Here is a 21,233-nt window from a genome sequence, read left to right as displayed (position 1 = left end):
TCGATCCACTTCTGATCCATTGTCGGCCCAACGATAATTAACTAAATCATATCACTGTGGGATTAGCACCGACGCGTTCAAGTGATGTCCCGCCCGCACTCACACAAACGGTCCCCTGGGGACACAATGTGGAACTCGACGCCAAGGTTGTGGATCTCGGTGAGGGCGAGAAGCTCCTTACGAACCAGTTCGCGTGACGAGAGACCACTTGGGTGCGGAACCAGGTACTCTTTTATGTGCGTCACATACACTTTCAATCCTTCCAACGGCCGTCTAAGCAGGTGTCAGCAGGGTCACAGCCAGTCGTACTCACGGCCCGGCAGGAAGGTACGATGTCATGATCTGCAGCTCGTGCAGGATGCCCGGAGGAGACAGGTGGCCGTACATGAGGGCGGCAGGACGGGATGAATCGTAGGAGCACTCAATCTGCCAGGCCATCAGCGTCTGTGCACTGAACGGCCATCTGGTTCCAGTGACTCACAAAGATCGCCGACAGGGTCCCCTGGGCAAAGCTCTGGGCGGCCCGCTGCCAAATGGCGTGATTGAGTCGATGCGCAAGATCTCCGTTTTCCTTATCGATGTGTTCCTCCGTGGGGGCTCTCCAGGCGCTCTCCACGTCTCCAAAGAAGAGGAACTCGCTCCCCGCCGAACTTGCGCCGTCACCAGCCACACTCTCCTCGTCCGGTGGTGTCGATAACTTGCTCTGGCTGGCACTGGCCGAAGTCGAACCTTGCGGTTCAGAAGACAGCAGAGAAGGTTCGTATCGAACAAAGACAGCGGACGAAGGGTAAGCACCGTGCGAAGTGCACCCATGTGAGGTGGGGAACAGCAGGGTGCTGACGGGCAGCGTCCAGTGAAGCTGACTGTGGCTCTTGCCTGGATCCAGTCTGAAGTGGCCAGTGTGGTCAGCGATAGGACAGTACTCGGGCAGTCCATGAGCTCACGTGGAAAACATGGGTCCAACACCAGTCAGGTCCTCCTCGACTCTTCTCCGCTTGCGCTTTCCGCCATTGCCAGGGTCTTGCTCCACTGCCCATGTCGACAGTTCAGGCCAGAGTCCCCCTCCATACGCCCCCGCGAGCTTATCGAGAGTCTCTCGTCTTGCGTACACTGGGATGCGCCGAGGAGGGCAGATGTCGACCGGAGGGGTTGTCCCCGACGTCGGAGTATGTGCGTGTCCACTCGGAAACGGCTCGCGGATGCGCGGCGGGACCGAGCCAGACATCATGATGAGCGAGGCGGCGTGATCGAGATGGGCATGTGTGATGAGGTAGCACCTGAGTTGTTTAGCGAGACGGAAAGTCGGCGGTCAACCCACGTGAGGAAGGAGAAGATGTACGCCGCCTGCAGCACCGGCGTCGTGTGCGTATCGGGGAAGACGACAGTGGGAAACAGGCTCGAGGCAGGTTGCGTCTTCAACAAGTTGGCGAGGGCGCCGATGCCTGAGCCTGAAGGGAAGGTCAGTAAGTCTAGGTGGTAGCTTTGTGGGTATCAAACGCACCGCCCTCCAATGCGAGCACACCGTCTTCCCACCGGCTCTGCAGAGGCTTGACGAGGTAGCTGTGGACGTCAGCTGCAGCTCGGAGTTGGTGGCCGGATCAGCTCACCCCGAACAATCTGTCTCCAGCGGCCCTCCCCCACAGCCGAGAATAACCATCTCAAAGGCAGGCTCCCTGCTCGGCCCCGGACTTGCCATGTTGACATTCGCCGCGACGGATTGGGCGCTAATCGAGTTGCCGAGCGACGGCGGTACGTCCAGGGATGGCGTGGCGCTGGTACTGGCAGCGTTGGCTGCGCGGCGTGTTCTTGTCGGCATGACTGTGGGATTGGTGTTGATCAACTGGACGATGTGGTGGGGGGTGAGAAGGTGTGATGCGGTGAGATCGGGCGGCGACGGCGGCAGCGACGGCGGCGGCTAGTGTGACGTTTTTGTGTTGAGACTGCTAGTGCAAGTCGAGTGAGGCGAGCTAGAGATGGCAGATGCCAGAGTGATGGGTGGTCCGACGACTTGTCGCCCCAGCCTGGTGCAAGCGAGCGAGTTTGGAGAAGAAGAATCAAAGTGGACGATGCTGCGCGGCGGCGTGTCGATCCTTGTTTGTCGATCACACGGCTCGGGGCTGACTGGCTGGCTGGATGGATGGCTGCAAGAATGACGACGGTGGGGGAGGGGGTCGGTCGCAAGAAGCACGCGCACGACGAGCAGGGATGAAGGGGGGAGGAGCAGGAGCAGCAGGGGCAGCAGCTTGTCGAGCCAAGCAAGGACCACGATGCAAGACAGGATAGATATGAATGGGTGGGGGTGGGGGAAGGCTGCCGGCGAGGGCGGCGGCGGCGGCGGGCGCGGCGCGGCGGCACTGGCCTGGCACTAGGACGACACAATCCGGAGGCGGAGGCGGCAGGCGGGCGGGCGGCGGGCGGAGGCGTCTGCCTGGCTGCCTGCCTGGCTGCGTGCCAGTCGGCTGGATGCTTGGCTTTGCGCGCTGCTGCCGCCTTCTGACGTCGGTCTAGTCGGGGTTGCGTCACTGTGCCTGGCTGGCTCATGGCCTCCACCCACCCCCGCCATGGGCACCGCGCACAGCCAGGTCCGACACGGAGGCTCAAGGCCAAAGGTGCAACGGCCAAAACAATGCACGCGGCGTTTGGAACTGGCATGCTTTGAGATGAGACAAAGCGACACACGGGTGCGTCTCAACTAGGTCTCACCAGTCATTCCGTCACGGCACGAGGACAGGACGCCGCCCGCCAGCCCGCCCCGCCCGCCTGCCGCGAATGAGGACCGCAGCGATCGCCTCCATCTGTGCCTGGTGAGGTACCGGAACCGATGGGCTCCTGCTCTCGGCGGCGGAGGGGGCGCGGCGCGGGGCTCGGCTGTTGGTCGATACTCGCTAGAGGCCAGCGTTTTGCTACTGTCGTCGGTTGTGAGCTCGCTAAGAGGCTCGCGAGCAAGAGCAGAGCACGGGCGCACGGACAGGGCGCGGCGCGGCGAGGTGGACAGGCCCCGCGTAGCTGCTCGATACGCGGAGAGTTGGAGCCCCCCTTGCCTCGAGCCAGCACGGACCCCGCCCTGATTCCGACGTGACTGAGCGAGCACGCAGCGCAGCGCGCTGCACAGCCCTGCGTCGATCCATTCCTCGTGTCTGCGCTTGTCGTCGTGCGTCGTGGCGCCTGACTGCCTCGTCGCGCAATGTGACCACAATGGTCAGACCGATCAGGCCCGTCTGGTCACGAGGTGCACGCGGGTGGCAGTTTGTGACACGGCGCGCGGTCACTTACGTCCTCGCCAGTCTTGGCACGGGGTGGGGTGGGTGCGAGCAGGCAACCGGGGCGAGAAGCGCCAGACACGCACGGCCAGGGGCGGCTGTTACAGCCGGTCGTGTGTCGAGGCCACTGTTGCCACTGTCGCCAGTTCGACTGCGCACGGGACACCATAGACGACCGACCCGCCCAACGATCGTGCGCGGCCCCGACCTCGTCGTGACGGCCTCCTTGGAGACGGCGGGCAAGGCCCTCGCGCCCCTCCCTTGCCCTCCTATAAAGGTCGTGTGCGCCCATCCACTGTCCTACCTCCACTCGTCTCTTCACAACCCACCACTTGTATCGTCTCCACTGTAACCGCGACCTGCAGCGTCCAACGCTGCAGGCCCATGCACCGGGCTTGAACATGCGCTGGCAATGGCTCAAGCTTACCGAGGGCAGACTGCAACCGTGGTCTCGCCGTGCACGCCGGCATCCTTCCCCACTTCATCTGTCCTTCCTTCCTGCCTCCTTGCTCTGGCAGCCCCCCCCCCCCCCCCTCATATTTAATCATTTTCGTTCGGCTCAGTGAACGTGGAATGGCCTCACGAGGGAAGAGCAGTCGTCGCCAGCCGGCCAGTCCCGGTAGGCAGGTGGACGCCCAGTGCTGATCGCGGTGTGTGCAGGTGTGCACACGGCTTTACTCGCTGGGAGACATGTTTCAGAAATACAGTTTGGTAGTGGTAGGAGCATTATGGATGAATGGGATTAGGCTTGGAAAGTGAATTGGCGCGCCTACGGGGCCAACCGAAAAGTTCCGTATCCACCACCTAGGCCCACTCACTCGACCTCAACAAAGTCGGCAGCGCCTTGCCTCGACAAAGTCGGCAGCACCTTGCATCGTCGTCTCGCCCACTCCAAAATGTCCCGGCCAGCGCTCCTCGCCCCCCTGCGCTCCCTGCGCGCGCTGCACACGTCGGCGCCGCGCGCTGGCCCGAGCGCCGCCGACTTTCTCGCGCGCCTGACCGGCTCGCAGGCTTCGTCGTCGGCCTCGTCGAGCCAGCAGCCCGGCGCCGGCGCCGGCGCGCCGCACGACGCCGCGCGCGGCATGATCGGCACGGTCGGCATGCGCGACCTCACCCTCGAGAAGGACAACCGCAACCCCTTTGTGCCGAACCAGGTGGGTGTGGGGTGGGGTGGGGTGGGGTGGGGGGGAGAGCGTGGTGGAGAGAGAGGAGGGGCACGGCTGACCCCGCGCAGATCACCCCGCCCTCGGCCTACACCCACGACGAGCTGTACAGCTCCAAGCGGGGCGGCAGCAAGCGCCCGCTGCTCGGCCCGCCCAACCGCATCGCACGCCAGATCGACCCGTTCCACCTCCGCGGCTCAAACCCCGTCGACCACGCCCTCAACCCCCTCATGGCCAGCGCCTTTGTCGACGACATTGGCAAGATCCGCGGCCGCAACATCACGGGCCTCACTTGGAAGTCGCAGCGCCGCATCGGCAAGCTCGTCCGCCGCGCCCGCGCAATGGGCGTCATCTCGACCTTCTCGCGCAACCCCCGCCCCGGAGGACTCGGCGAGCGCGACTTTAAGATGAGGCCGCTCCAGTAGCGAGCCCCGCGTACCACATGTCGTATGAATCTGCATTGCATTGTATGAGTCGAGTGCTGCGCTGCTCGTCTTCTGCTGGTAGCCGTCTAAATAGCCATCGTCCTACTACTGCCTGTTGGCCGACTGGGCCTGCTGCTGGGATGATGACGATCCCTCGCCGTTGCTGCCCTCTTCTCCCAGCACGCGCGTCTCACCCCAGCTCACGGTCCGCTTGGTGCGCGGCTTTGAGGGCGAGTCGGGCAGCTGGCTCTCCACGTCGTCGGCAATGGCCGAGTCGTCGCCCTCCTCCTCGAGCTTACGGATCTCCTCGTCAAAGTCGACCTCGGCGTGGCCGTTGCTCTGGACCATCTCGTACGCGCCCGCGCCGCCGCCGCCGGCGCTCGAGGGCCAGTGGATGTTGTCAATGTCCTTGAAGTCGTCGGGCATGAAGAGGTAGAAGACGAGGACGCTGAGGCTAGCGCCGCCCGTCAGGTCGATGAGGTAGTGGTGCGAGAGGTACATGGTGGCCCACCACAGGATTCCGACATAGCCCCAGTACAGCGGCTTGAGGAACGGGAAGAAGTGGGCGAGGAAGAGGGCCTCCATGACGGCGCAGCCCGAGTGGAGCGACGGGAACGCGCCAAAGACGAGCGGCGCCGAGCCAAACGTGTTGGTGTAGCCGTTCGAGTTGAAGACGCGGTCGATACGCAGCAGGCCGCCTGGCGAGCCCGACATCTTGTAGTTTGCGGGCGTGAGGCCGTGGATGATCTCGTACCCTGTGAATGTTAGCCGAGCTCACTCCACGCCGTCCACAACTCACATGGTGCCGCGCACGGCAGGAGAATCTGGGTGATGACGCCGAACAGGTTCATGAAGCCAAACGCCTTGCCCCAGTACTGGGCGCTGCCGCGGGGGCCAAAGATCCACAGGAGCAGGGCGACGACGACGGGGAGCATGAAGTGGAGCACGCCGTACGGCAGCCACGCGAGGATGTCGAGCAGCGGGTGCGTGTACCTAGTTTGCAGGTCGGAGATGTTGGCCCCGTACATGACCGACTCGAGCGCAGGCAGCAGGTTGACGTGGATGGCGGGGCGGGCGTCCGAGGGGATGTAGCGGGCCGAGAAGAAGAGGATGACCCAGGTGAGGACGGGCGTCGCGGGCCACATGAGCTGGCTCGAGAAGGGGACGAGGACGACGAGCGCCCAGAGGGCGGGGATGGCGATGCGCACCAGCAGCGGGGCCGTCATGACCGACAGGGCGTAGACCCACACCGCGAACATGATGGCGAGCTGGGCGACGCCCGACGCGCTCGGCTGCCATTTGCGCGCGCGCTCAATCGTGCTGGCGGGGCTGAGGCGCAGGTCGAGGCGCTGGAACGCGGCCGCGACGTGCAGCTTTGCCGGCGTGAGCAGGTGGCTCGGCGACGTCGGCAGGTTGGTCGGCAGCGGGATCGACATGCGGCGCAGTAGACGGGCGAATGGAGCAATCGCCATGCGAGAGACGCTTGCGCGCGGGACCGTCGTTTGTGTCGACATGTTCGGCGGCGGCGGCGGCGGCTGGGCGGCGGGGGTCGGCTCGGGGGTCCGGGCTGACTGGCTAGCGGCTGTAGGGTGCGAGCGAGCGACGACAGAGGTCGAGTGGTTGAGGGACCTTGGGAGAAGCAGACTGCACGAGATTGTGCCAGCGAGCGCGCGCGGGCAGAACTACGCAGGCGCAGGTTGTTTTTGAGGAAATCGCGTGGGCGGTGCCTGCAACGACGACGCCGAAGCCCCTGGCTGGCCGCACTGCCGCACACTGGCACCGGTGGCTGCTTGGCACATCGACGACAGTGCGTGGAAATGCACAGCGCAATGCAAACACCTTACATGCTACCCAACAAGTACAAGTACAGGTCGTGTCCTTATCCCTTACTGAATGTGCTATCCCTCTGACATGATACCCGACCCAAGACGCCCCACTGACAGACCGACTCCACTGTCCACCGCAATGACGCGTAGCCCAAACTCACCCACCACACACTGCCGGCACCTACCAAAGTCACAAAGCGCCAAGCGCAGTCTTCTCAGCGCACGTTTCTTCGCTTGATTCTTGAAGGAAGGAAGAAACCACTCACTCGTGTTCACAGTCTCGCAGAGACGCTCTTAGATGCATGGGCAGACTCATACAATTCGAACTGCATTCTTTTGGAAGCGGTATGAGTACACCGCTGTTAACAACCATCTATCATCCTTACTTCTTCGCGCGGGCAGCGTCAAGGACAGTCTTGACGCCGGCGAGGACCTTGTCGAGGTCGCCGCGCTCAGTCTTGACCGCAGTCACGCCCATGTGGCCAATGCGGAAGTAGGTCGAGGCAATGTCCTTGTGGAGGCCGCCCGCGACAACAATGTCGAGCCTAGGCTTGTTAGCTTCAATCATCATGTGAGCCCTTCCACCGTTACACTCACTCGGCGAGCTTGGGGAGGACATCGGCAGCAGCGACACCCTCGGGGTACTTGGCAGCGGTCATGCCGTTGGCGGAAATGTCACGGCCAAGGGGAACAAAGCCGACACCAAGCTGGGCAAGGCCATCCTTGATCTTGTTCGAAGCGGCCTTGTGGGCGGCGAAGCGGTCCTCGAGCGACTGCTTGCCCTCCACAATCTCCTTGAGGCCGACCTGGAGCGCGTAGACGAGCTGAACGGGGGCTATGGGGGTAAGCGAGAGTCACAGAGTCAGCAGAAGCACTCACGGGTGGCGAAGTACGCGGGGCGGCCCTCCTCGTAGGCGCGCATAATAGGGAGCCAGCGCTTCCACGAGATGTAGTAGCTGCCGACGGGGGCCTTGCGGGCCTCAAGGGTCTTGATGGCGCGCTCGCTAGCGAGAACAACCGAGAGACCGGGAGGAACACCGAGACCCTTCTGGGTGGCCGAGATAACGACATCGATACCCCAGTCGTCGAAGCGAATCTCCTCCGAAGCGACCGAGCAGACGGCGTCGAGAGCAATCAGAGTGTCAGGCGAGTTCTGCTTGACGAGCTCGGCATAGCGACCAGCAGGCGCGAGAACACCAGTCGAGGTGTCCACTGCATATCGGTTAGAACACGGCTCATACTTTCAGCACTGTACCCACCGTGGGTGATCGTGACAAGCTTAAACTTCTTGGACTTGAGAGCCGAGACAAGGTCCGACTCCCTGTCTCTGGTCAGCCACCTTCCTCGTGATCAGTGCACAGACTCACGAGACAACGCCACCAATAGGCGCCTTGAGCTGGGTCACCTTGGCGCCGTAGGTCTCGAGGCTGGCGCCATGTCAGTTTCACTTGATTCTGCCGTCGGATACCGGGCTTTCTCACCAGTCCGCGAACGAGTCACCAAAGTAACCGTGGTTGAGGACGAGCTGGAGTGTGGTTAGTGCTGAAGGTGCGAGGGGGTTGCTTGGACCCTTTCAAATACTCACGACGTCCTCTCCAGGCTCAACGAGGTTGGCGGCAGTGGCGTCCCAGCCAAGAGTGCCCGAGCCCGCAATGAGGAACGGCTGGTTTCCAGGCTTCTCACCGTACAGAACCTTCTTCAGAAGGCGCAGGCAGTCACCGAAGACGGGGATGAACGCAGGCGAAACGTGCGAGGTGCCGGGAGTGGCATTGGCGAGAAGGACTGGGAGGTTGTCAGCACTGCCACAAACTATCTCAAGGGGTATCCTCCTCGGTTCACTGGCCAGATTTCTCTACTCTTTCCGAGATACAGCAGCTCGTAGGACAACGCATGTACCGTAGTCCCAAAAACAGAAGAGACCTGGGCCGAAAGGGGCCAAAGTCCGCAACAAAACCTCCCGCACCGCTCCACAACCACATCTCGACCATCTGACCACATTTCTGGGTCGTTCTTTCGTTTAAAACCCTGCTGGAAGAAGCAATTTTTACCTGATGAGTCGAATTCTATGGGCCCCGGAATGACGAGGAGCTTGTGAGGAGCCTGCTGGAACGACATGGCTGAAGAGAGTCGACGAGGAGGTCGAGGAGGCGAGTTGGAGGGAGGTTGGGGGCGATAAGGCGGATTAACAACTGTTGCAGTTGCAAAGTGGGCGATTTCAACGGGCTGTCGTGGTAGAGCACGGGGGTACAACGATAGTTGTGATAGCGAGTTGTTGGGGAGAGTTGTGGAAGAAGAAGAGTCGAGATGTAGCTGGGGGCGGGGATGTCGCGTTGTCGGGTTGAGGTAGATTGGCGGTTAGAGTGGGTCGAATCGGTCCGGGCCGATGAGACGGACAGCCGCGGGTTGGGCGGGGGGCGGGGCGGAAGCATTTTTGTCTGGAGCTAGTCTCCGGCAACCCCGGGTAAATGATTTCCAGAGTGGAGGTGGAGGCGGAGAGGTTGCGGGTGTATGTCGCGTGCGTTTGAGTCACGTGACTCCGGTCGCCTGCTTAAGCGGTCCCCCTGTTTTATCGACGATCGAGATGCACAACGTCACAGGGCGTGAGTTGCTTGGCCCCTGTCTCGCTCTGGATTACACCGGGCAGTGGCTGACGGCAGTGAAGGCAGGCAGCAGGCTGGCCCCGACCTCGATCTGCAGTGTGGTGCCAGACCTGGACAACTCCAAGACATTGGTCGCATGTTCTCTGTGACTCGCAGCCGCCGCAGTCACGTCGGCCTTGCTTGGCATCGTCTACATAGGTGTCTTGTGCGCCCGTTTCAGGACACTGTTGACTCAGTCGCCATCAGCCAGCAGCCAGCAGACAGCAGCCTGCAGTCGACCCCGGGGCATACGCATTCACCTAGCAGGCGACCAGTTACATTACTGAATACCGGGTACTCTTGCAATCCTCATCAGAGGGGCACTAAGGGGATCGTGGTGTGCAGTTGCTGCGCGCTGTGCAGAGTGTGCGCCGCTGCAGTGCATTAGTAGCGAGGCATGACACTACATCATGTCGCTCGTTGGCCTCCTCGTGGGTTTTAAGGGGAGGCGTGTAGGGCAGGCTGGCTGCAGGCAGGGTCGTCATTACTTACCCTTCGCCTTGCTGCTTCTTTGAGCAGTGTCACTGTCAAGTGTGGTGCAGCGTGCAGCGTGCAGCATCCATCCATCCACCACCACGCATCATTGACACCACACGCATCGTCGCATCCACTCTATCACATCTCTTGCATCCAGCTTCTCGTCGTCGCATCCCTCTTTGTGCATCGGTCGAGGTCGCGTGCTGCCCCACCCGCCTGCCTGGTGGCTCGACCTGGCTCCTTCCCCATCTCTCAACGTCACCCAGAAATAGACCCCCACACTCCCATCTTCGCTCCATTGCATTCGGGACTTTCGACGTCACTCGACCACCACCACCCACCCACCACTACTCCAACCCTCTTTACCCGGCGGCGGCCACTTCAACTTCACCCTTCCCTTTCCATCTCAACGCTGCATCACCCCCCATCAACTACATCTCTCATCGACACCAAACGCCCAGTCGGGCGAACCACGGCCATGTCACTTCCATTACCGGACCGCGGCGGCTCGGTTCCCCCCGCAGCCACACCGAACCCAACACCATTGACACCGCCGCAGCCAGAGGGGCACATCGAACCACCACTTGTGAACGGCACAGGTGGCGAGCACAGCCACTACCCACCACCATCAGCAGCTCAAGCACCGCCAGCATCCGCAGCCATGGCCGCTGAGGACTCGTCGGCGGGGCGTGTGACCACCTCGAGCCATGAGGCAAAAGACCATCCCTCGGCTCCACACACCAAAAAGACCTTGACCCAGTACATTGCATCGAACCCAACCCACACTGTCGGCACGGCAAAGCGGCGCATGTTTCCATCTCCCAACCCCGTCGTTCGCCTGGCACGTCGGTTTGCGGTCAAACACTCGGTGATCGACGGCATGACGCCAGACGAGCACGAATACTGGGAGCAGAAGGGAGTCGAGCTCCGACGCAAGGCTGGCTGGCGACTCCCGGGCGAAGATGCCGATGGAGTTGAAGTCTCCGAACTGTTTTGGAACATGTACCTCTCGGTCCTGCCCACGACGAAGCGCGACCCGCTGGCCGGTATGTGTGCCCCCGACCTTCTCGGGAGCACGACGACCATGCCCCTCAGCATCATCTCCGTCATCCCCGACATCATGCAGCACTACCGCGACGTTATTGTCCGCGCAAAGGAGGAGATCTTTCTGGCTACAAACTACTGGCAGTGAGTGCTGCGGGCTGGGAGAAGCAAGCAGGAGGCAGTGCTGACCCTCGTAGGCCATCGGACTCGGTCAACACTGTCTCAGGGGCCCTGCGCGATCTGTCGGCAAAGGTCATGGAGCAGAAGCGTTCGAAAGTCATCGTCAAGATCATGTACGACCGTGGAAGCTTGGAGCAGATTTGGAACGCACATGCGCCTGTCAAGTCGTCTGGGTGGACGCCGCTGGACCTCCCGGCCAAGGAGGACATCCCCGGGCTAGACCTTGAAGTCATTGTGAGTGGCACGAGTGCTCGGCAGAGGCGTGGTGTTGACTCTGTCAGAACTTCCACAAGATGCTTCTCGGCACGTTCCACTGCAAGTTCCTGATCGTGGATCGCAAAGTGGTGCTTCTGAACAGCAACAACATCCAGGGTATGTAGCCGTGTGTGTGTATGTTGATCAATGTGCTGACCGGGCCGAGACCGCCCAAACCTTGAGATGATGACCCATCTGGAGGGCCCCATTGTCGATTCATTCTACGAGGTTGCCCTCCACTCGTGGCACAACAAGCTGGCGCCACCACTTCCCCGGATCGACAAGCCATACGACCCTCCCCGCGACCCCAAGACTGGCGAGATCCGATACCTGTTCCAGGACCGCAACCCTTACTTCTCGGACATTGAAATCATGAAGGCTGCTCGGGCCGCACGCCTCCTTCTTCGTCGCCAGGCTCAGGACTTGGATGATGAGAGAGCGAGGAACGCAGCAGAGTCGGCGCACCCCACCCGTGACCGACTCTACGAAGCCGTGCGACAGGTGATCGCAACGCAGAGGCAAAATATTACACACACGCAAGAGGAGTTTGCCCTGCGCTCAGCGACCGCGATGACGCAGATTCGTGACTTTGGAGAGCGGTTTGGATTCGGCAGTCGCCCTGGCAGTCGTCGGACGAGTGCCACGGACCTCACCAAGCTTGCTCGTACGTGGGAGTGGACGCACAGGCTCAGAGCTCACACCAGTTGCAGACTTTCAAGACGAGGAAACCGCTGCCATCACAGCCGCCAACGCTCGTAATACAGCACCGTCGGTCTCGGCGCCAACATCCCCATCACTGCCCGCGTCACTGCACGGTACTCCACTCAAGACTAAGGCGTCATTTACACCATCGCACGCCAGATTCTCTGTCGGAGATACCACAGACGACGACAACCTCAACTCGCCCGCCAGAACAGAAGACACGACACACGTTGACAGCATCCCCCCTCTGTCTCTCCACAGCGATACAGATGGCAAGCCAGAATCGGTCAGCACGGCCACGGACAGCCCCTTCCACACGGTGACGGAGATGCCGACCGTGAAGGAAGACGTCGTGGCCGAGCAGGCTACTCCCAACGGGTCAACAGAGAAGACCATGGGGCCACAAGGGCCAACTGCCCACCCCGGCCGTCCTGTCCTCCACCTGGCCACTGGAGGTCGCAACCCAAGTCAATCCGGCGCGAGAACGCCGAATCGTACGGGAGCTCTGACACCGAGCCGGTACTACTATGATGATACGCCGCTGCCATCTGGCGCGGCGACACCAACCTACCGTCCCAAGGTGTCGATCGACGAGCCAATTCCTGATGGCGCTGGATCAAAGCGCCTCTTCAAGCTGTCGAAGCGATTCAACGCCGGTGCTCTCTCAGAAGCATGGGCCACTGTGGACGACTCTGATGACATTGACACCTTCCGGCCCCACGTCGTCCACGCACCGCACACCCCATTCCCAGTCGCCATGACATGTCGGCGGCCGCACGGCATGCCTGGACACCAGGATATCCGGAACCCGCAGAACGCCGCATGGCTGGCCGGCTTCCGCTTCGCCAAGAAACGTGTGCTCATCCAGACACCGACGCTCAACGCCCGTCCCATCGTGCGAGCCATCAAGCAGACATGTCGCCGTGGCGTGGAGGTCATCCTTCTTCTGGATCTGGGCTTCAACGATCAAGGCGAAAGTATCCCCTTCCAAGGCGGTACCAACGAGCAGGTTGTCGACCGCCTTTACAAGAAGCTCGGCGCCGAGGACAAGTCAAAGCACCTCAAGGTGTATTGGTACACTGGAAAGGACCAGGTGCGACCTTTGAACGCTGTGAAGAAGCAGCGCAACTGCCACATCAAGTTTGCGTCGTTCGACGACGAGGTCATGTGTCTCGGTAACGGCAACATGGATACCCAGGTGGGCAAAGCCCCCAAAGTCTCCTTTATTAACACGCCTCAGTCCGTCTTCCACAGTTCAGAAGTAAACGTCATCCTGGACAGCAAGCAGCAGACCAAGGAGATGTTGGACAGTGAGTGGCTCACCCGCTCGTTGTAATGCAGTGGTAACCACGACCCAGCTCTCTTCACCAACCAAAACACGATGCAATACGGCGGCGTCGATGCCGATGGTGTCTGGCGCGACGACGAAGGCAAGACGCTCGACCACTACGGCGCAACTGGCGGAGGAGGCTTCATGAGCGGTATGCGCGCGTTCATGAGGTTCGCGAAGACTGCGGCCAAGTGAGATATACATACAACTACCGACATACCACACGAATACACCCAATACCCGAGATACCCAGTTACCCCATGTCCTACACTGTGTAATTATACATATCCCTTGCATGTTTTGATGCCTTGCCTGGTTGGAGAGCGGGTTCGGGGTGTTGTTGCACCTTGCTTGGTTGTGTGTGCCTGTTCTGGCCGACCTCCACATTGACGTCGTGAAAAGACAAACCACATCGGGTTTCAACGCTGAAACCGGCATTGTCGCTCTTCTGCCTCTTGCTCCATCCCACAACTCGACAACAATGTCTAGGTCAAACGTGGTAGTGTACACCACGCCTCCACTGGCCCCTCTTCCGGCCTCGGACAGCGAGTCAATCTACCTCCTGTCGACGATCCACGCGGGCGGCGTCGACGCAGCTGTCCAAACCGCCGACTGGGCTGCCAACGGTGAGTGCGGCGGGGCGGCCTGCTAGCAACTACTTGCCCACCCGGCTGACACCCCCAGGCAAGGCCTACGTCGCGCAGAACGGCGCGGCGATCCCGACCGACAACTTCTCGGCCCTGTCCGGCTGGAACGACAGCGATGCTGATCTGAGTGCCGCGCAGAAGGCCGAGGCGGACGTGTGGAAGGCGTACATCGACGGGCAGGTCACCGACCTCGTCGTGAGTGTTGCGTTGCGCCAGCGTGCGGCTCCAGCTGACCCCTCCCCTCCCCAGAACCACTCGCTCTACTCCCTGCCGCCAAACTACCCCGTCATCGGCGCGGCGCAGCTCGCGGCGTGCCCGTTCCCGATGAACCTGTATGTGCCGCAGCGGCTCAAGGGCATCGTCAAGGCGCGGCTCGAGGCCGTCGGCCTGTGGGGCGTCGGCGGGCTGCACTATGGCGAGGCGGCCGAGGAGGACCAGAAGCGCCTCGAGGAGAGCTTCGTCATCGGCCCAGGCGGCACCAAGACTGACCGCGCGTGGTCTGGCTGGCGGGCCGGCCGGGAGGCTGCCGAGCGTAAGCGCAAGTTCGGGGAGGAGACTGTAGGTGCCACGGCATTGTGCTCGCTGACCTGCTAGATCCTGCAGCGCGCACGCGGGGCCTTCGACCCGCTGGTGCGCAAGCTTGGGCAGAACAAGTTCTTCTTTGGCTCGATGTGGGTTGCGCGGTTGGACGATGCTGACTGCCCAGGCCGACGTCCCTCGACATTGCGCTGTTTTCGCAGCTCACGCTCGTCCTCTCGACCAACCTCCCCAACTCTCTTCTGGCAAACCTGTTGAGAGAAACGTACCCCGTCCTCGCTGCGCACCACGACGCCATGCGGGCGACCATCTTCCCCGGTGGCTGGGGCGCGGTCAGGCGCCTTGCGCCTCCTTCACCGCCGAGCTTCGTGGAGAGCCTGAAACTCAGCCTGCCTGCATGGGCTGGAGGATCTGCCGGGGGTTCTGTCCCGGATGCCAGCGGATTGGATGCCGACGAGCTTGAAGTAAAGGCCAAGGAGAAGGAACGCCAGTTTGCTTGGGGCCGCTACGCTTGGTTTGCCGCCGCCGGTGTGGCATTCGTCACGTATGCGCTGTCCAGCGGCCTTCTCTCCATTGACTTGAGTGGCGACGACTTGGAGTACGATGAGGACGACGACGAGGACTACATCCATGTTCCAGGGTTTGATGAGGACGGCGAGGAGGACGACATTGTCATTGAGGTCGAGGCGTAGGATGGCGAGGAAGACGAATAGAAAGGTGTCCCAGGGATACCGTCACATGCATCTGCGCACATTTCATCTCCCGCTGGCAGCGTGTGCATGGTGCAAGCTGTTCTCGTCGCCGTTTGCGTCTTCGGCATCACCATGGCCGTCGTCGCTGTGCCACACGATCGCGTGGCGGGGATTGGGTAGATTTGCTTCCGTCTCAGCCGACCGATTGATCCACCAGGTTACAACCGATCTCTCGACAATGTTGGTCCAACTCGTCCAACTCGCTGCTCCCACTGCACTCATCCTTTACATCATCGCCTGGCGGCCCCTTGTCTGACCAGAGCTTTATCCAACATGGGCAAGATGGCGGAGATGCAGCGCAAGCTGCTCGAGGTGAGTTTGGCGTTGCAGAGTGAAGGTTGCAGGCTGACGCCGGTGTTCCTCCAACAACCTCCCTCCTGCTTCCATCTCCTCCTGTCAATCCCGTGTCATGCCCTTCACACGCGTAGCAAATGATGGGCCCAGAGGCGATGGGATTCCAGCCGCCCAACCTCGACTGGTGGAACGAGAAGGTGTGCCGCGACTACCTCTTCGGCACCTGCTTGCACGACACGTTTAGCAACACGGTAAGTCTGGCCTGCCCTGCGGCTCGCGACTCGCCGCTGACGGCGGCAAGAAAATGGACCTGGGACCCTGCCCCAAGACGCACTCGGACCGCATCCTCAAGCAGTTCAAGGAGGCGCAGGAGGCCAACCCCAACGACCCGCGCATCAACGCCTTCCGCCAGGAGCACGAGAACAACATCTACCAGTTTGTCGACGAGTGCGACCGCCGTATCCGTGCGTCGCAGCGCAAGCTTGAGAAGACGCCCGAGGAGAACCGCAAGACGGTCGACCTGATGAGAGAAATTGGCGAGATCGAGCTGTCGATCCAGGGTGGAACCGAGGAGATTGAGCAGCTCGGTGAGGCCGGCAAGGTCGAAGAGTCGATGGAGAAGCTCGCGGCCGTCGACGCGCTCAAGCAGCTCAAGACGGACAAGGAGAAGGAGCTGCAGATTCTCAACGAGAACGCCGGTGCCTCGGGCCACCAGAAGCTCCGCGTGTGTGAGATCTGTGGTGCCATGTTGAGTGTCCTCGACTCGGACAAGCGTCTTGCCGACCACTTTGGTGGTAAGATGCATCTCGGCTTCCACGAGCTCCGCAAGATTATGGCCGCGTGGGCCGAGCAGCGGATGCAGGCTCGCGGACCCGGCGGCCCACCACAAGGACCACCGCCGTCTAGTGGCCCTCCTCCCCCTCGCCCGGGCGGAATCCCTCCGTGGCCGCTTCCGGCATCGCATGGCCACACTGCGCCGACTGGCGCACCCGGGCCCGCCGACTCGATCCCCCACACGCCGACGCACCACCCGCGCGTCCCGCCCGCAGACGAGCTCCCTTCGGTCGGCCACGGCGACAAGGGCAAGCGCGAGGCGGGCGAGTTGGTCGAGGACGAGAAGCGCGAGCGCGACCGCAGCGACCGTGACAGGCGAGACTACGACCGCCGCGACCGCGACAGGTACGACGACCGCGACCGCTACCGCGAGCGAGACCGCTACGGGGACCGCGACGACAGGCACCGCGGAGAGGACAGGTACGGGGACCGCCACCGGGATGACAAGTACGGCGACCGCGATCGCGAGAGGAGCCGGTACGACGACCGCGACAGGCGCGATCGCGACCGTGAGAGGAGTGACCGGGACAAGTACGAGTCAGTGGTGCCGTGTGCCAGTGTGTATTTGTGCTGACAGTGGCCCCAGCGACGACAGGAGACGGACAGAGAGATCCAGGTCGCCGTCCAAGCGTCGTGTCGTGTAGTGTATAGTAGTGGCGGCGCGTACGCGCGCGAGTTGAGGCCGACATCCATGCAGTATTGCAGCATCTTGCGCAGGACTGTGTGACAAGAGACTGACGCAAACTCGCCTGCCATAACACGCTCTACACTACAAGAGTTCAGAATACACTACCACGTCTAGCTGCTGCAGCTGCACTGGAATCCGAGGAAGTTTTGGGGGCCGAGGCCGCAGAGGCGCATGCGCTCAACGTCCTCGTCGGACGGGTTGGCCTCGCACTCTCCGTCCTCGCCGTACGGCTCGAAAGGCTGTGTTGCGAGGTCGAGGACGCGGGCGAGCGTCTTGCGCGCGCCCGGCACGTCGTTGGCCTTGAGCTTGTCGTCGACGTTCTTGATCGTCTCCTCGAGCAGCCACTGGCGGAGCACGAAGCGCGGGTTGACTGCGCGCATGGCGACGGTGCGGATCGCCTCCCACTCGCCGTCGGGCGCGTCCTTATCCCACGCGGCCTTCTCGGCGGGTGCGCTCGCCCGCGCGGCGTACACGCGCAGCCAGGCCGTGATCCCCTCCTCGGCGCGCATGGCCGAGTCGGACTGGAGGTCGATTGTCGTGTTGGCCACCCAGCGCTTGGCGTACGCGCGCCTGTAGGCGTCGTCGTCGATCTTGGACGGCTCAAAGTTTGACAGCTCGCGCAGCGACGCGTGGAAGTCGGCGCCGTGCGCGCGCAGCAGCGAGAGGAAGTCCTGCACGACGTCCCGGTCGTCCGAGTCCTGGTACGTCCGGAGGCCGAACCGCTGGGCTGTTAGTGTGCGCTGTGGACATGACTCACCCTTCCCCATCCCTCGCGCTCAGTCTGCTCGACGGTTTGGATGAAATCGGTCGACCAGTCGCTGATCGCCTCCAGGCCGGCCGCCTCCCACTTGCGCACGTCGTCCGTAGAGGCGCCCTCGGCCCAGCCCTCGGCTGGCACCTTGCCGTTGAGCTTCTCGTAGCCGAGAAGCGGCAGCAGGGCGCTGCCTAGTGAGTCGAGGGCAAACGCGACGCGGGGAGGCTGGTTTTTGTATGAGTACAGGCCGGTGGGGTCCGAGTGGTCTGTTGGGTTAGCTGGGATGGCCAACCACGGCCAGCAACTCACTGCAGATGTGCCCTGGGTTGTACTGGTCCATGAACGCATATGGTCCATAGTCGATAGTCAAACCCAGAATAGAGATGTTGTCCGTATTCTGAAAGCTGTCAGTATCTCGACGAAGGTCGCAGCTCACCAGCACGCCGTGCATGAAGCCGTAGACCTGCCACAGGGCCGTGGTCTCGGCGTTGCGCTTGACGACCTCGAGGAACCAGTCCTTGACGCTGCCGTCAAACTTCATGATGCCGTCCTTGACCCAGGCCGTCAAGTCGCGCAGGCCCTCGAGATTGCCCTGTCCGCCAAGTGCGTCCTTCTCGTCCTTCTCGTCCTCCTGCCACCGGCCGCCGAGGAAGAGCTGGTGCGTGTTTCTACCCGCATCCCCGGGGTTCATGGCCTCAAAGTGGCCGATACGGATGAAGGAAGGCGCGACGCGGGCGACGAGCGCAGACGGCTCGTAGCCTTGCTCACGGGCTACTTCGACCGGCGATGTTAGGATCGCGAGGGAGCGCGTCGAGGGGATACCCAACGCCGCGATGGCTGAGAACCGTCAGCTACAGTCCACAACGACCCCACCTACCCTCAGCCCCGAGGTACTCGCGCACGCTGGACCGCAGGACAGCGAGGCCGTCCGCCTGTCGCGAGAACGGTGTCCTGCCCGCTCCCTTCACCTGGATCTCCTGGCGCCCGCCCAGCCCGCTGGTCGTCTCGAGCAGCGAGATGGCGCGGCCGTCGCCGAGCTGGCCGGCCCACTGACCGAACTGGTGGCCAGTGTACCGTGTCGACCATGGGCCGTACTCTGCGTTCTCCTCGGCACCAGGTCCCGAGCTGAGGACCTTACGCCCAGAGATAATATCCACGAGGGCGTCGCGCGCTTCACTAGTCCCAGCCTTGGCCGGCGCATCCAGGTCGTGGGCATCGCCCACGTCGAGCTGCGGCAGGTTGTGCTCGAGCGCGGGGCCAGCGATGCCAAGCAGCGCGGGCTCGAGCTTGAGTCGGTGCTTGCTGCTGAGGACCTTGAGTCCGCCCTCGGCCTCGCCGAGCACGTCGGTCGGGTCCCACCGCTTGAGGACGTCCTCGACGCTGATCTGCTCGCCCTTGTCGAGGTCGACGCCGAGCTCGACGAGCTCCTCCTTGGAGATCTGGATCGGCCAGTTGTCCCAGAGGGGGTTGACACGCGCCCACACGCCGCGCGACGACGTGGGGAACACCTTTGAGCGGCGCTGCGCCGAGGGGTTGTCTCCGAGCGAGAGGCGCTTGAGCGCGCCCTGCAGCGTCGCCGAGGGCCGCGGGAGGCGGTGGATCGGCACTTTGGAGGCCGGCTGCTGTAGTTGTGTCATTGTGCGCGATGGAGCTGCTCGGACAGCGGTTCGAAAGAGCATGTGCTAGTGGTGAAAGCGTCGAAAGCGTCGAAAGCGTCGGTCGGTGTGATGACTCACGGCGGGTATACCGGCAAGTGAGATGCAAGCTCGGGTGACTGACAGAGTGGAGGTTGGTTAGTCGGGTGGCAACTCGGCCGTATGAGCCTGATGGTATTCAAATAGAAGGCTAATGAGACCCGAGAGGGAATTAGGCAATGATAACTTTCCCACGGTGATTGTAATGAAAATCATCGGCTCTTGACTTTTTTTGTGTCTTGGCTCTGTTTATCAGATTGTGCAGAGTGTGCAGAGCGCCTCTCCCTCTCGCTTGTCCGTCCTCCACCCGTCGTCTCACTCTCCACGCTCCGGCCGAAAGTCTTGGAAGTAGAAAAAACTCGATCCCAGTCTCAACCTCAACCCCACCCACCTCACCCAACCCAAAAGACAACGACACGACACAATGGCCGGCGTCACCGTCACCCCCGAGCAGCTCGCTGCCCTCCGCGCCACCCTCCTCAACACGTCGGGCAGCACGCCGCTCCACGAGCGCTTCCGCGCCCTCTTCATGCTCAAGGCTGTGGGCGGCGACGAGGTGATTGCCATCATTGCCGAGGGTGAGTAGCGCGGTCGTCAATCACCCAGGTCCACACTAACCCCCGCAGGCCTCAAGGACGACTCGGCGCTCCTCAAGCACGAGCTCGCCTACGTCCTCGGCCAGCTCAAGTCGCTCACCGCCGTCCCCATCCTCGAGGACGTGCTCATCAACCCCAACGGCAAGCACTGCGCCATGGTGCGCCACGAGGCGGCCGAGGCGCTCGGCGCCATCTCGGCCCTCAGCAGCCTCCCCACCCTCGAGCGCTACCTCGACGACCCGGCGCGCGAGGTGCGCGAGACGTGCGAGATTGCCGTCGACAAGATCAAGTTTGACCACTCGGACGAGGGCAAGGCCCGCCAGCCCAAGTACGTCGAGGCGGCCCATGCCGCACGCTCGAGCACAGGCTAACCGCGCACAGCCCCGACTTCCCCACCATCGACCCCGCGCCGTCGTCGTCAAAGGAGCCCGTGGCTGACCTGCGTGCCAACCTCCTCAACACCAAGCTCCCCCTCTTCGAGCGCTACCGCGCCATGTTCGCCCTCCGCGACTACGGAGGAGCTGAGCGTGACGCTGTCCGTGCCCTCGCTGAGGGCTTTGGCGACGAGTCTGCCCTCTTCCGGTGAGCACGAAGATGTCATGTGTGGTTTCAAGCTAACGCCGCTCCCCAGCCACGAGATCGCGTACATCTTCGGTCAGCTCTCGTCGCCCCACTCGATCCCTTCGCTCCTCCGCGTCCTGCGCGACGACAAGGAGGAGGAGATGGTTCGCCACGAGGCCGCCGAGGCCCTGGGCGGTATCGCCTCCGACGGCGCCGACACCGACATTGACCCCCGCGACGACCCCCTCCCCGAGGGCGGCGTCCTCGCCATCCTCCGTGACTGGGCTGTCCGGGCAGAGGCTCCCGAGGTCGTCCGCGAGAGCTGCCAGGTCGCCATTGACATGTGGGAGTACGAGAACTCGACCGACCAGTTCAACCCCCTCGACTCGCTCACCGCTGGCAAGAGCAACACCACCGGCATGGAGCGCTCGGCCCACGCTGCCGTCGCTGCTGGTGTCAAGGCTTAAAGCCGCCCACTTTATAGAAACAGCCTGGTTCACGGGCTGAACCCTCATGATCTCATACCATGTGTACCTCTCGATGCCAATGCATGTACTTCACGCTAGTATTGTATC

General features: G+C 62.2%; 9 protein-coding genes across 9 annotated transcripts; 5 read left to right on the top strand and 4 right to left on the bottom strand.

Annotated features, from left to right (window-relative positions):
- Positions 1–46: 46 nt before the first annotated feature.
- Positions 47–1,816, bottom strand: PDE1 (3',5'-cyclic-nucleotide phosphodiesterase pde1; the record flags this gene model as incomplete). The annotated part of the gene is made up of 8 exons (XM_069350944.1): positions 47–54; positions 104–273; positions 314–426; positions 482–887; positions 945–1,277; positions 1,319–1,448; positions 1,502–1,560; positions 1,608–1,816. The coding sequence occupies 8 exons, from the start codon at positions 1,814–1,816 to the stop codon at positions 47–49; spliced, it is 1,428 nt and encodes a 475-aa protein (XP_069211330.1).
- A 2,340-nt stretch (positions 1,817–4,156) lies between these two features.
- Positions 4,157–4,848, top strand: Q8F55_002341 (uncharacterized protein; the record flags this gene model as incomplete). Its single annotated transcript, XM_069350943.1, has 2 exons — positions 4,157–4,414; positions 4,495–4,848. 2 exons carry the CDS (start codon positions 4,157–4,159, stop codon positions 4,846–4,848), a joined length of 612 nt encoding a protein of 203 aa, XP_069211329.1.
- Positions 4,849–4,953: 105 nt separating this feature from the next.
- Positions 4,954–6,320, bottom strand: POP1_1 (Ribonucleases P/MRP protein subunit pop1; the record flags this gene model as incomplete). The annotated part of the gene is made up of 2 exons (XM_069350942.1): positions 4,954–5,603; positions 5,648–6,320. 2 exons carry the CDS (start codon positions 6,318–6,320, stop codon positions 4,954–4,956), a joined length of 1,323 nt encoding a protein of 440 aa, XP_069211328.1.
- A 736-nt stretch (positions 6,321–7,056) lies between these two features.
- On the bottom strand, positions 7,057–8,789 carry Q8F55_002339 (uncharacterized protein; the record flags this gene model as incomplete). The annotated part of the gene is made up of 8 exons (XM_069350941.1): positions 7,057–7,219; positions 7,272–7,509; positions 7,554–7,886; positions 7,934–7,995; positions 8,042–8,101; positions 8,156–8,199; positions 8,260–8,456; positions 8,723–8,789. 8 exons carry the CDS (start codon positions 8,787–8,789, stop codon positions 7,057–7,059), a joined length of 1,164 nt encoding a protein of 387 aa, XP_069211327.1.
- Positions 8,790–10,268: 1,479 nt separating this feature from the next.
- On the top strand, positions 10,269–13,496 carry Q8F55_002338 (uncharacterized protein; the record flags this gene model as incomplete). Its single annotated transcript, XM_069350940.1, has 7 exons — positions 10,269–10,978; positions 11,032–11,248; positions 11,296–11,386; positions 11,436–11,933; positions 11,980–13,169; positions 13,212–13,281; positions 13,330–13,496. The coding sequence occupies 7 exons, from the start codon at positions 10,269–10,271 to the stop codon at positions 13,494–13,496; spliced, it is 2,943 nt and encodes a 980-aa protein (XP_069211326.1).
- A 286-nt stretch (positions 13,497–13,782) lies between these two features.
- Q8F55_002337 (uncharacterized protein) lies at positions 13,783–15,177 on the top strand (the record flags this gene model as incomplete). Its single annotated transcript, XM_069350939.1, has 5 exons — positions 13,783–13,927; positions 13,986–14,143; positions 14,198–14,506; positions 14,543–14,619; positions 14,655–15,177. 5 exons carry the CDS (start codon positions 13,783–13,785, stop codon positions 15,175–15,177), a joined length of 1,212 nt encoding a protein of 403 aa, XP_069211325.1.
- Positions 15,178–15,510: 333 nt separating this feature from the next.
- LUC7 (splicing factor) lies at positions 15,511–17,009 on the top strand (the record flags this gene model as incomplete). Its single annotated transcript, XM_069350938.1, has 4 exons — positions 15,511–15,549; positions 15,666–15,782; positions 15,833–16,902; positions 16,952–17,009. The coding sequence occupies 4 exons, from the start codon at positions 15,511–15,513 to the stop codon at positions 17,007–17,009; spliced, it is 1,284 nt and encodes a 427-aa protein (XP_069211324.1).
- A 154-nt stretch (positions 17,010–17,163) lies between these two features.
- On the bottom strand, positions 17,164–19,444 carry Q8F55_002335 (uncharacterized protein; the record flags this gene model as incomplete). Its single annotated transcript, XM_069350937.1, has 5 exons — positions 17,164–17,775; positions 17,811–18,073; positions 18,117–18,204; positions 18,244–18,644; positions 18,685–19,444. The coding sequence occupies 5 exons, from the start codon at positions 19,442–19,444 to the stop codon at positions 17,164–17,166; spliced, it is 2,124 nt and encodes a 707-aa protein (XP_069211323.1).
- Positions 19,445–19,925: 481 nt separating this feature from the next.
- On the top strand, positions 19,926–21,125 carry LIA1 (deoxyhypusine hydroxylase; the record flags this gene model as incomplete). Its single annotated transcript, XM_069350936.1, has 4 exons — positions 19,926–20,079; positions 20,128–20,425; positions 20,479–20,679; positions 20,729–21,125. 4 exons carry the CDS (start codon positions 19,926–19,928, stop codon positions 21,123–21,125), a joined length of 1,050 nt encoding a protein of 349 aa, XP_069211322.1.
- Positions 21,126–21,233: the final 108 nt, after the last annotated feature.

This window comes from Vanrija albida (genome assembly GCF_041260175.1).
Source record: "Vanrija albida strain AlHP1 chromosome Unknown contig_2, whole genome shotgun sequence".
Taxonomy (NCBI): Eukaryota; Fungi; Basidiomycota; class Tremellomycetes; order Trichosporonales; family Trichosporonaceae; genus Vanrija; species Vanrija albida.
This window is presented reverse-complemented; position numbering and strand designations above follow the sequence as displayed.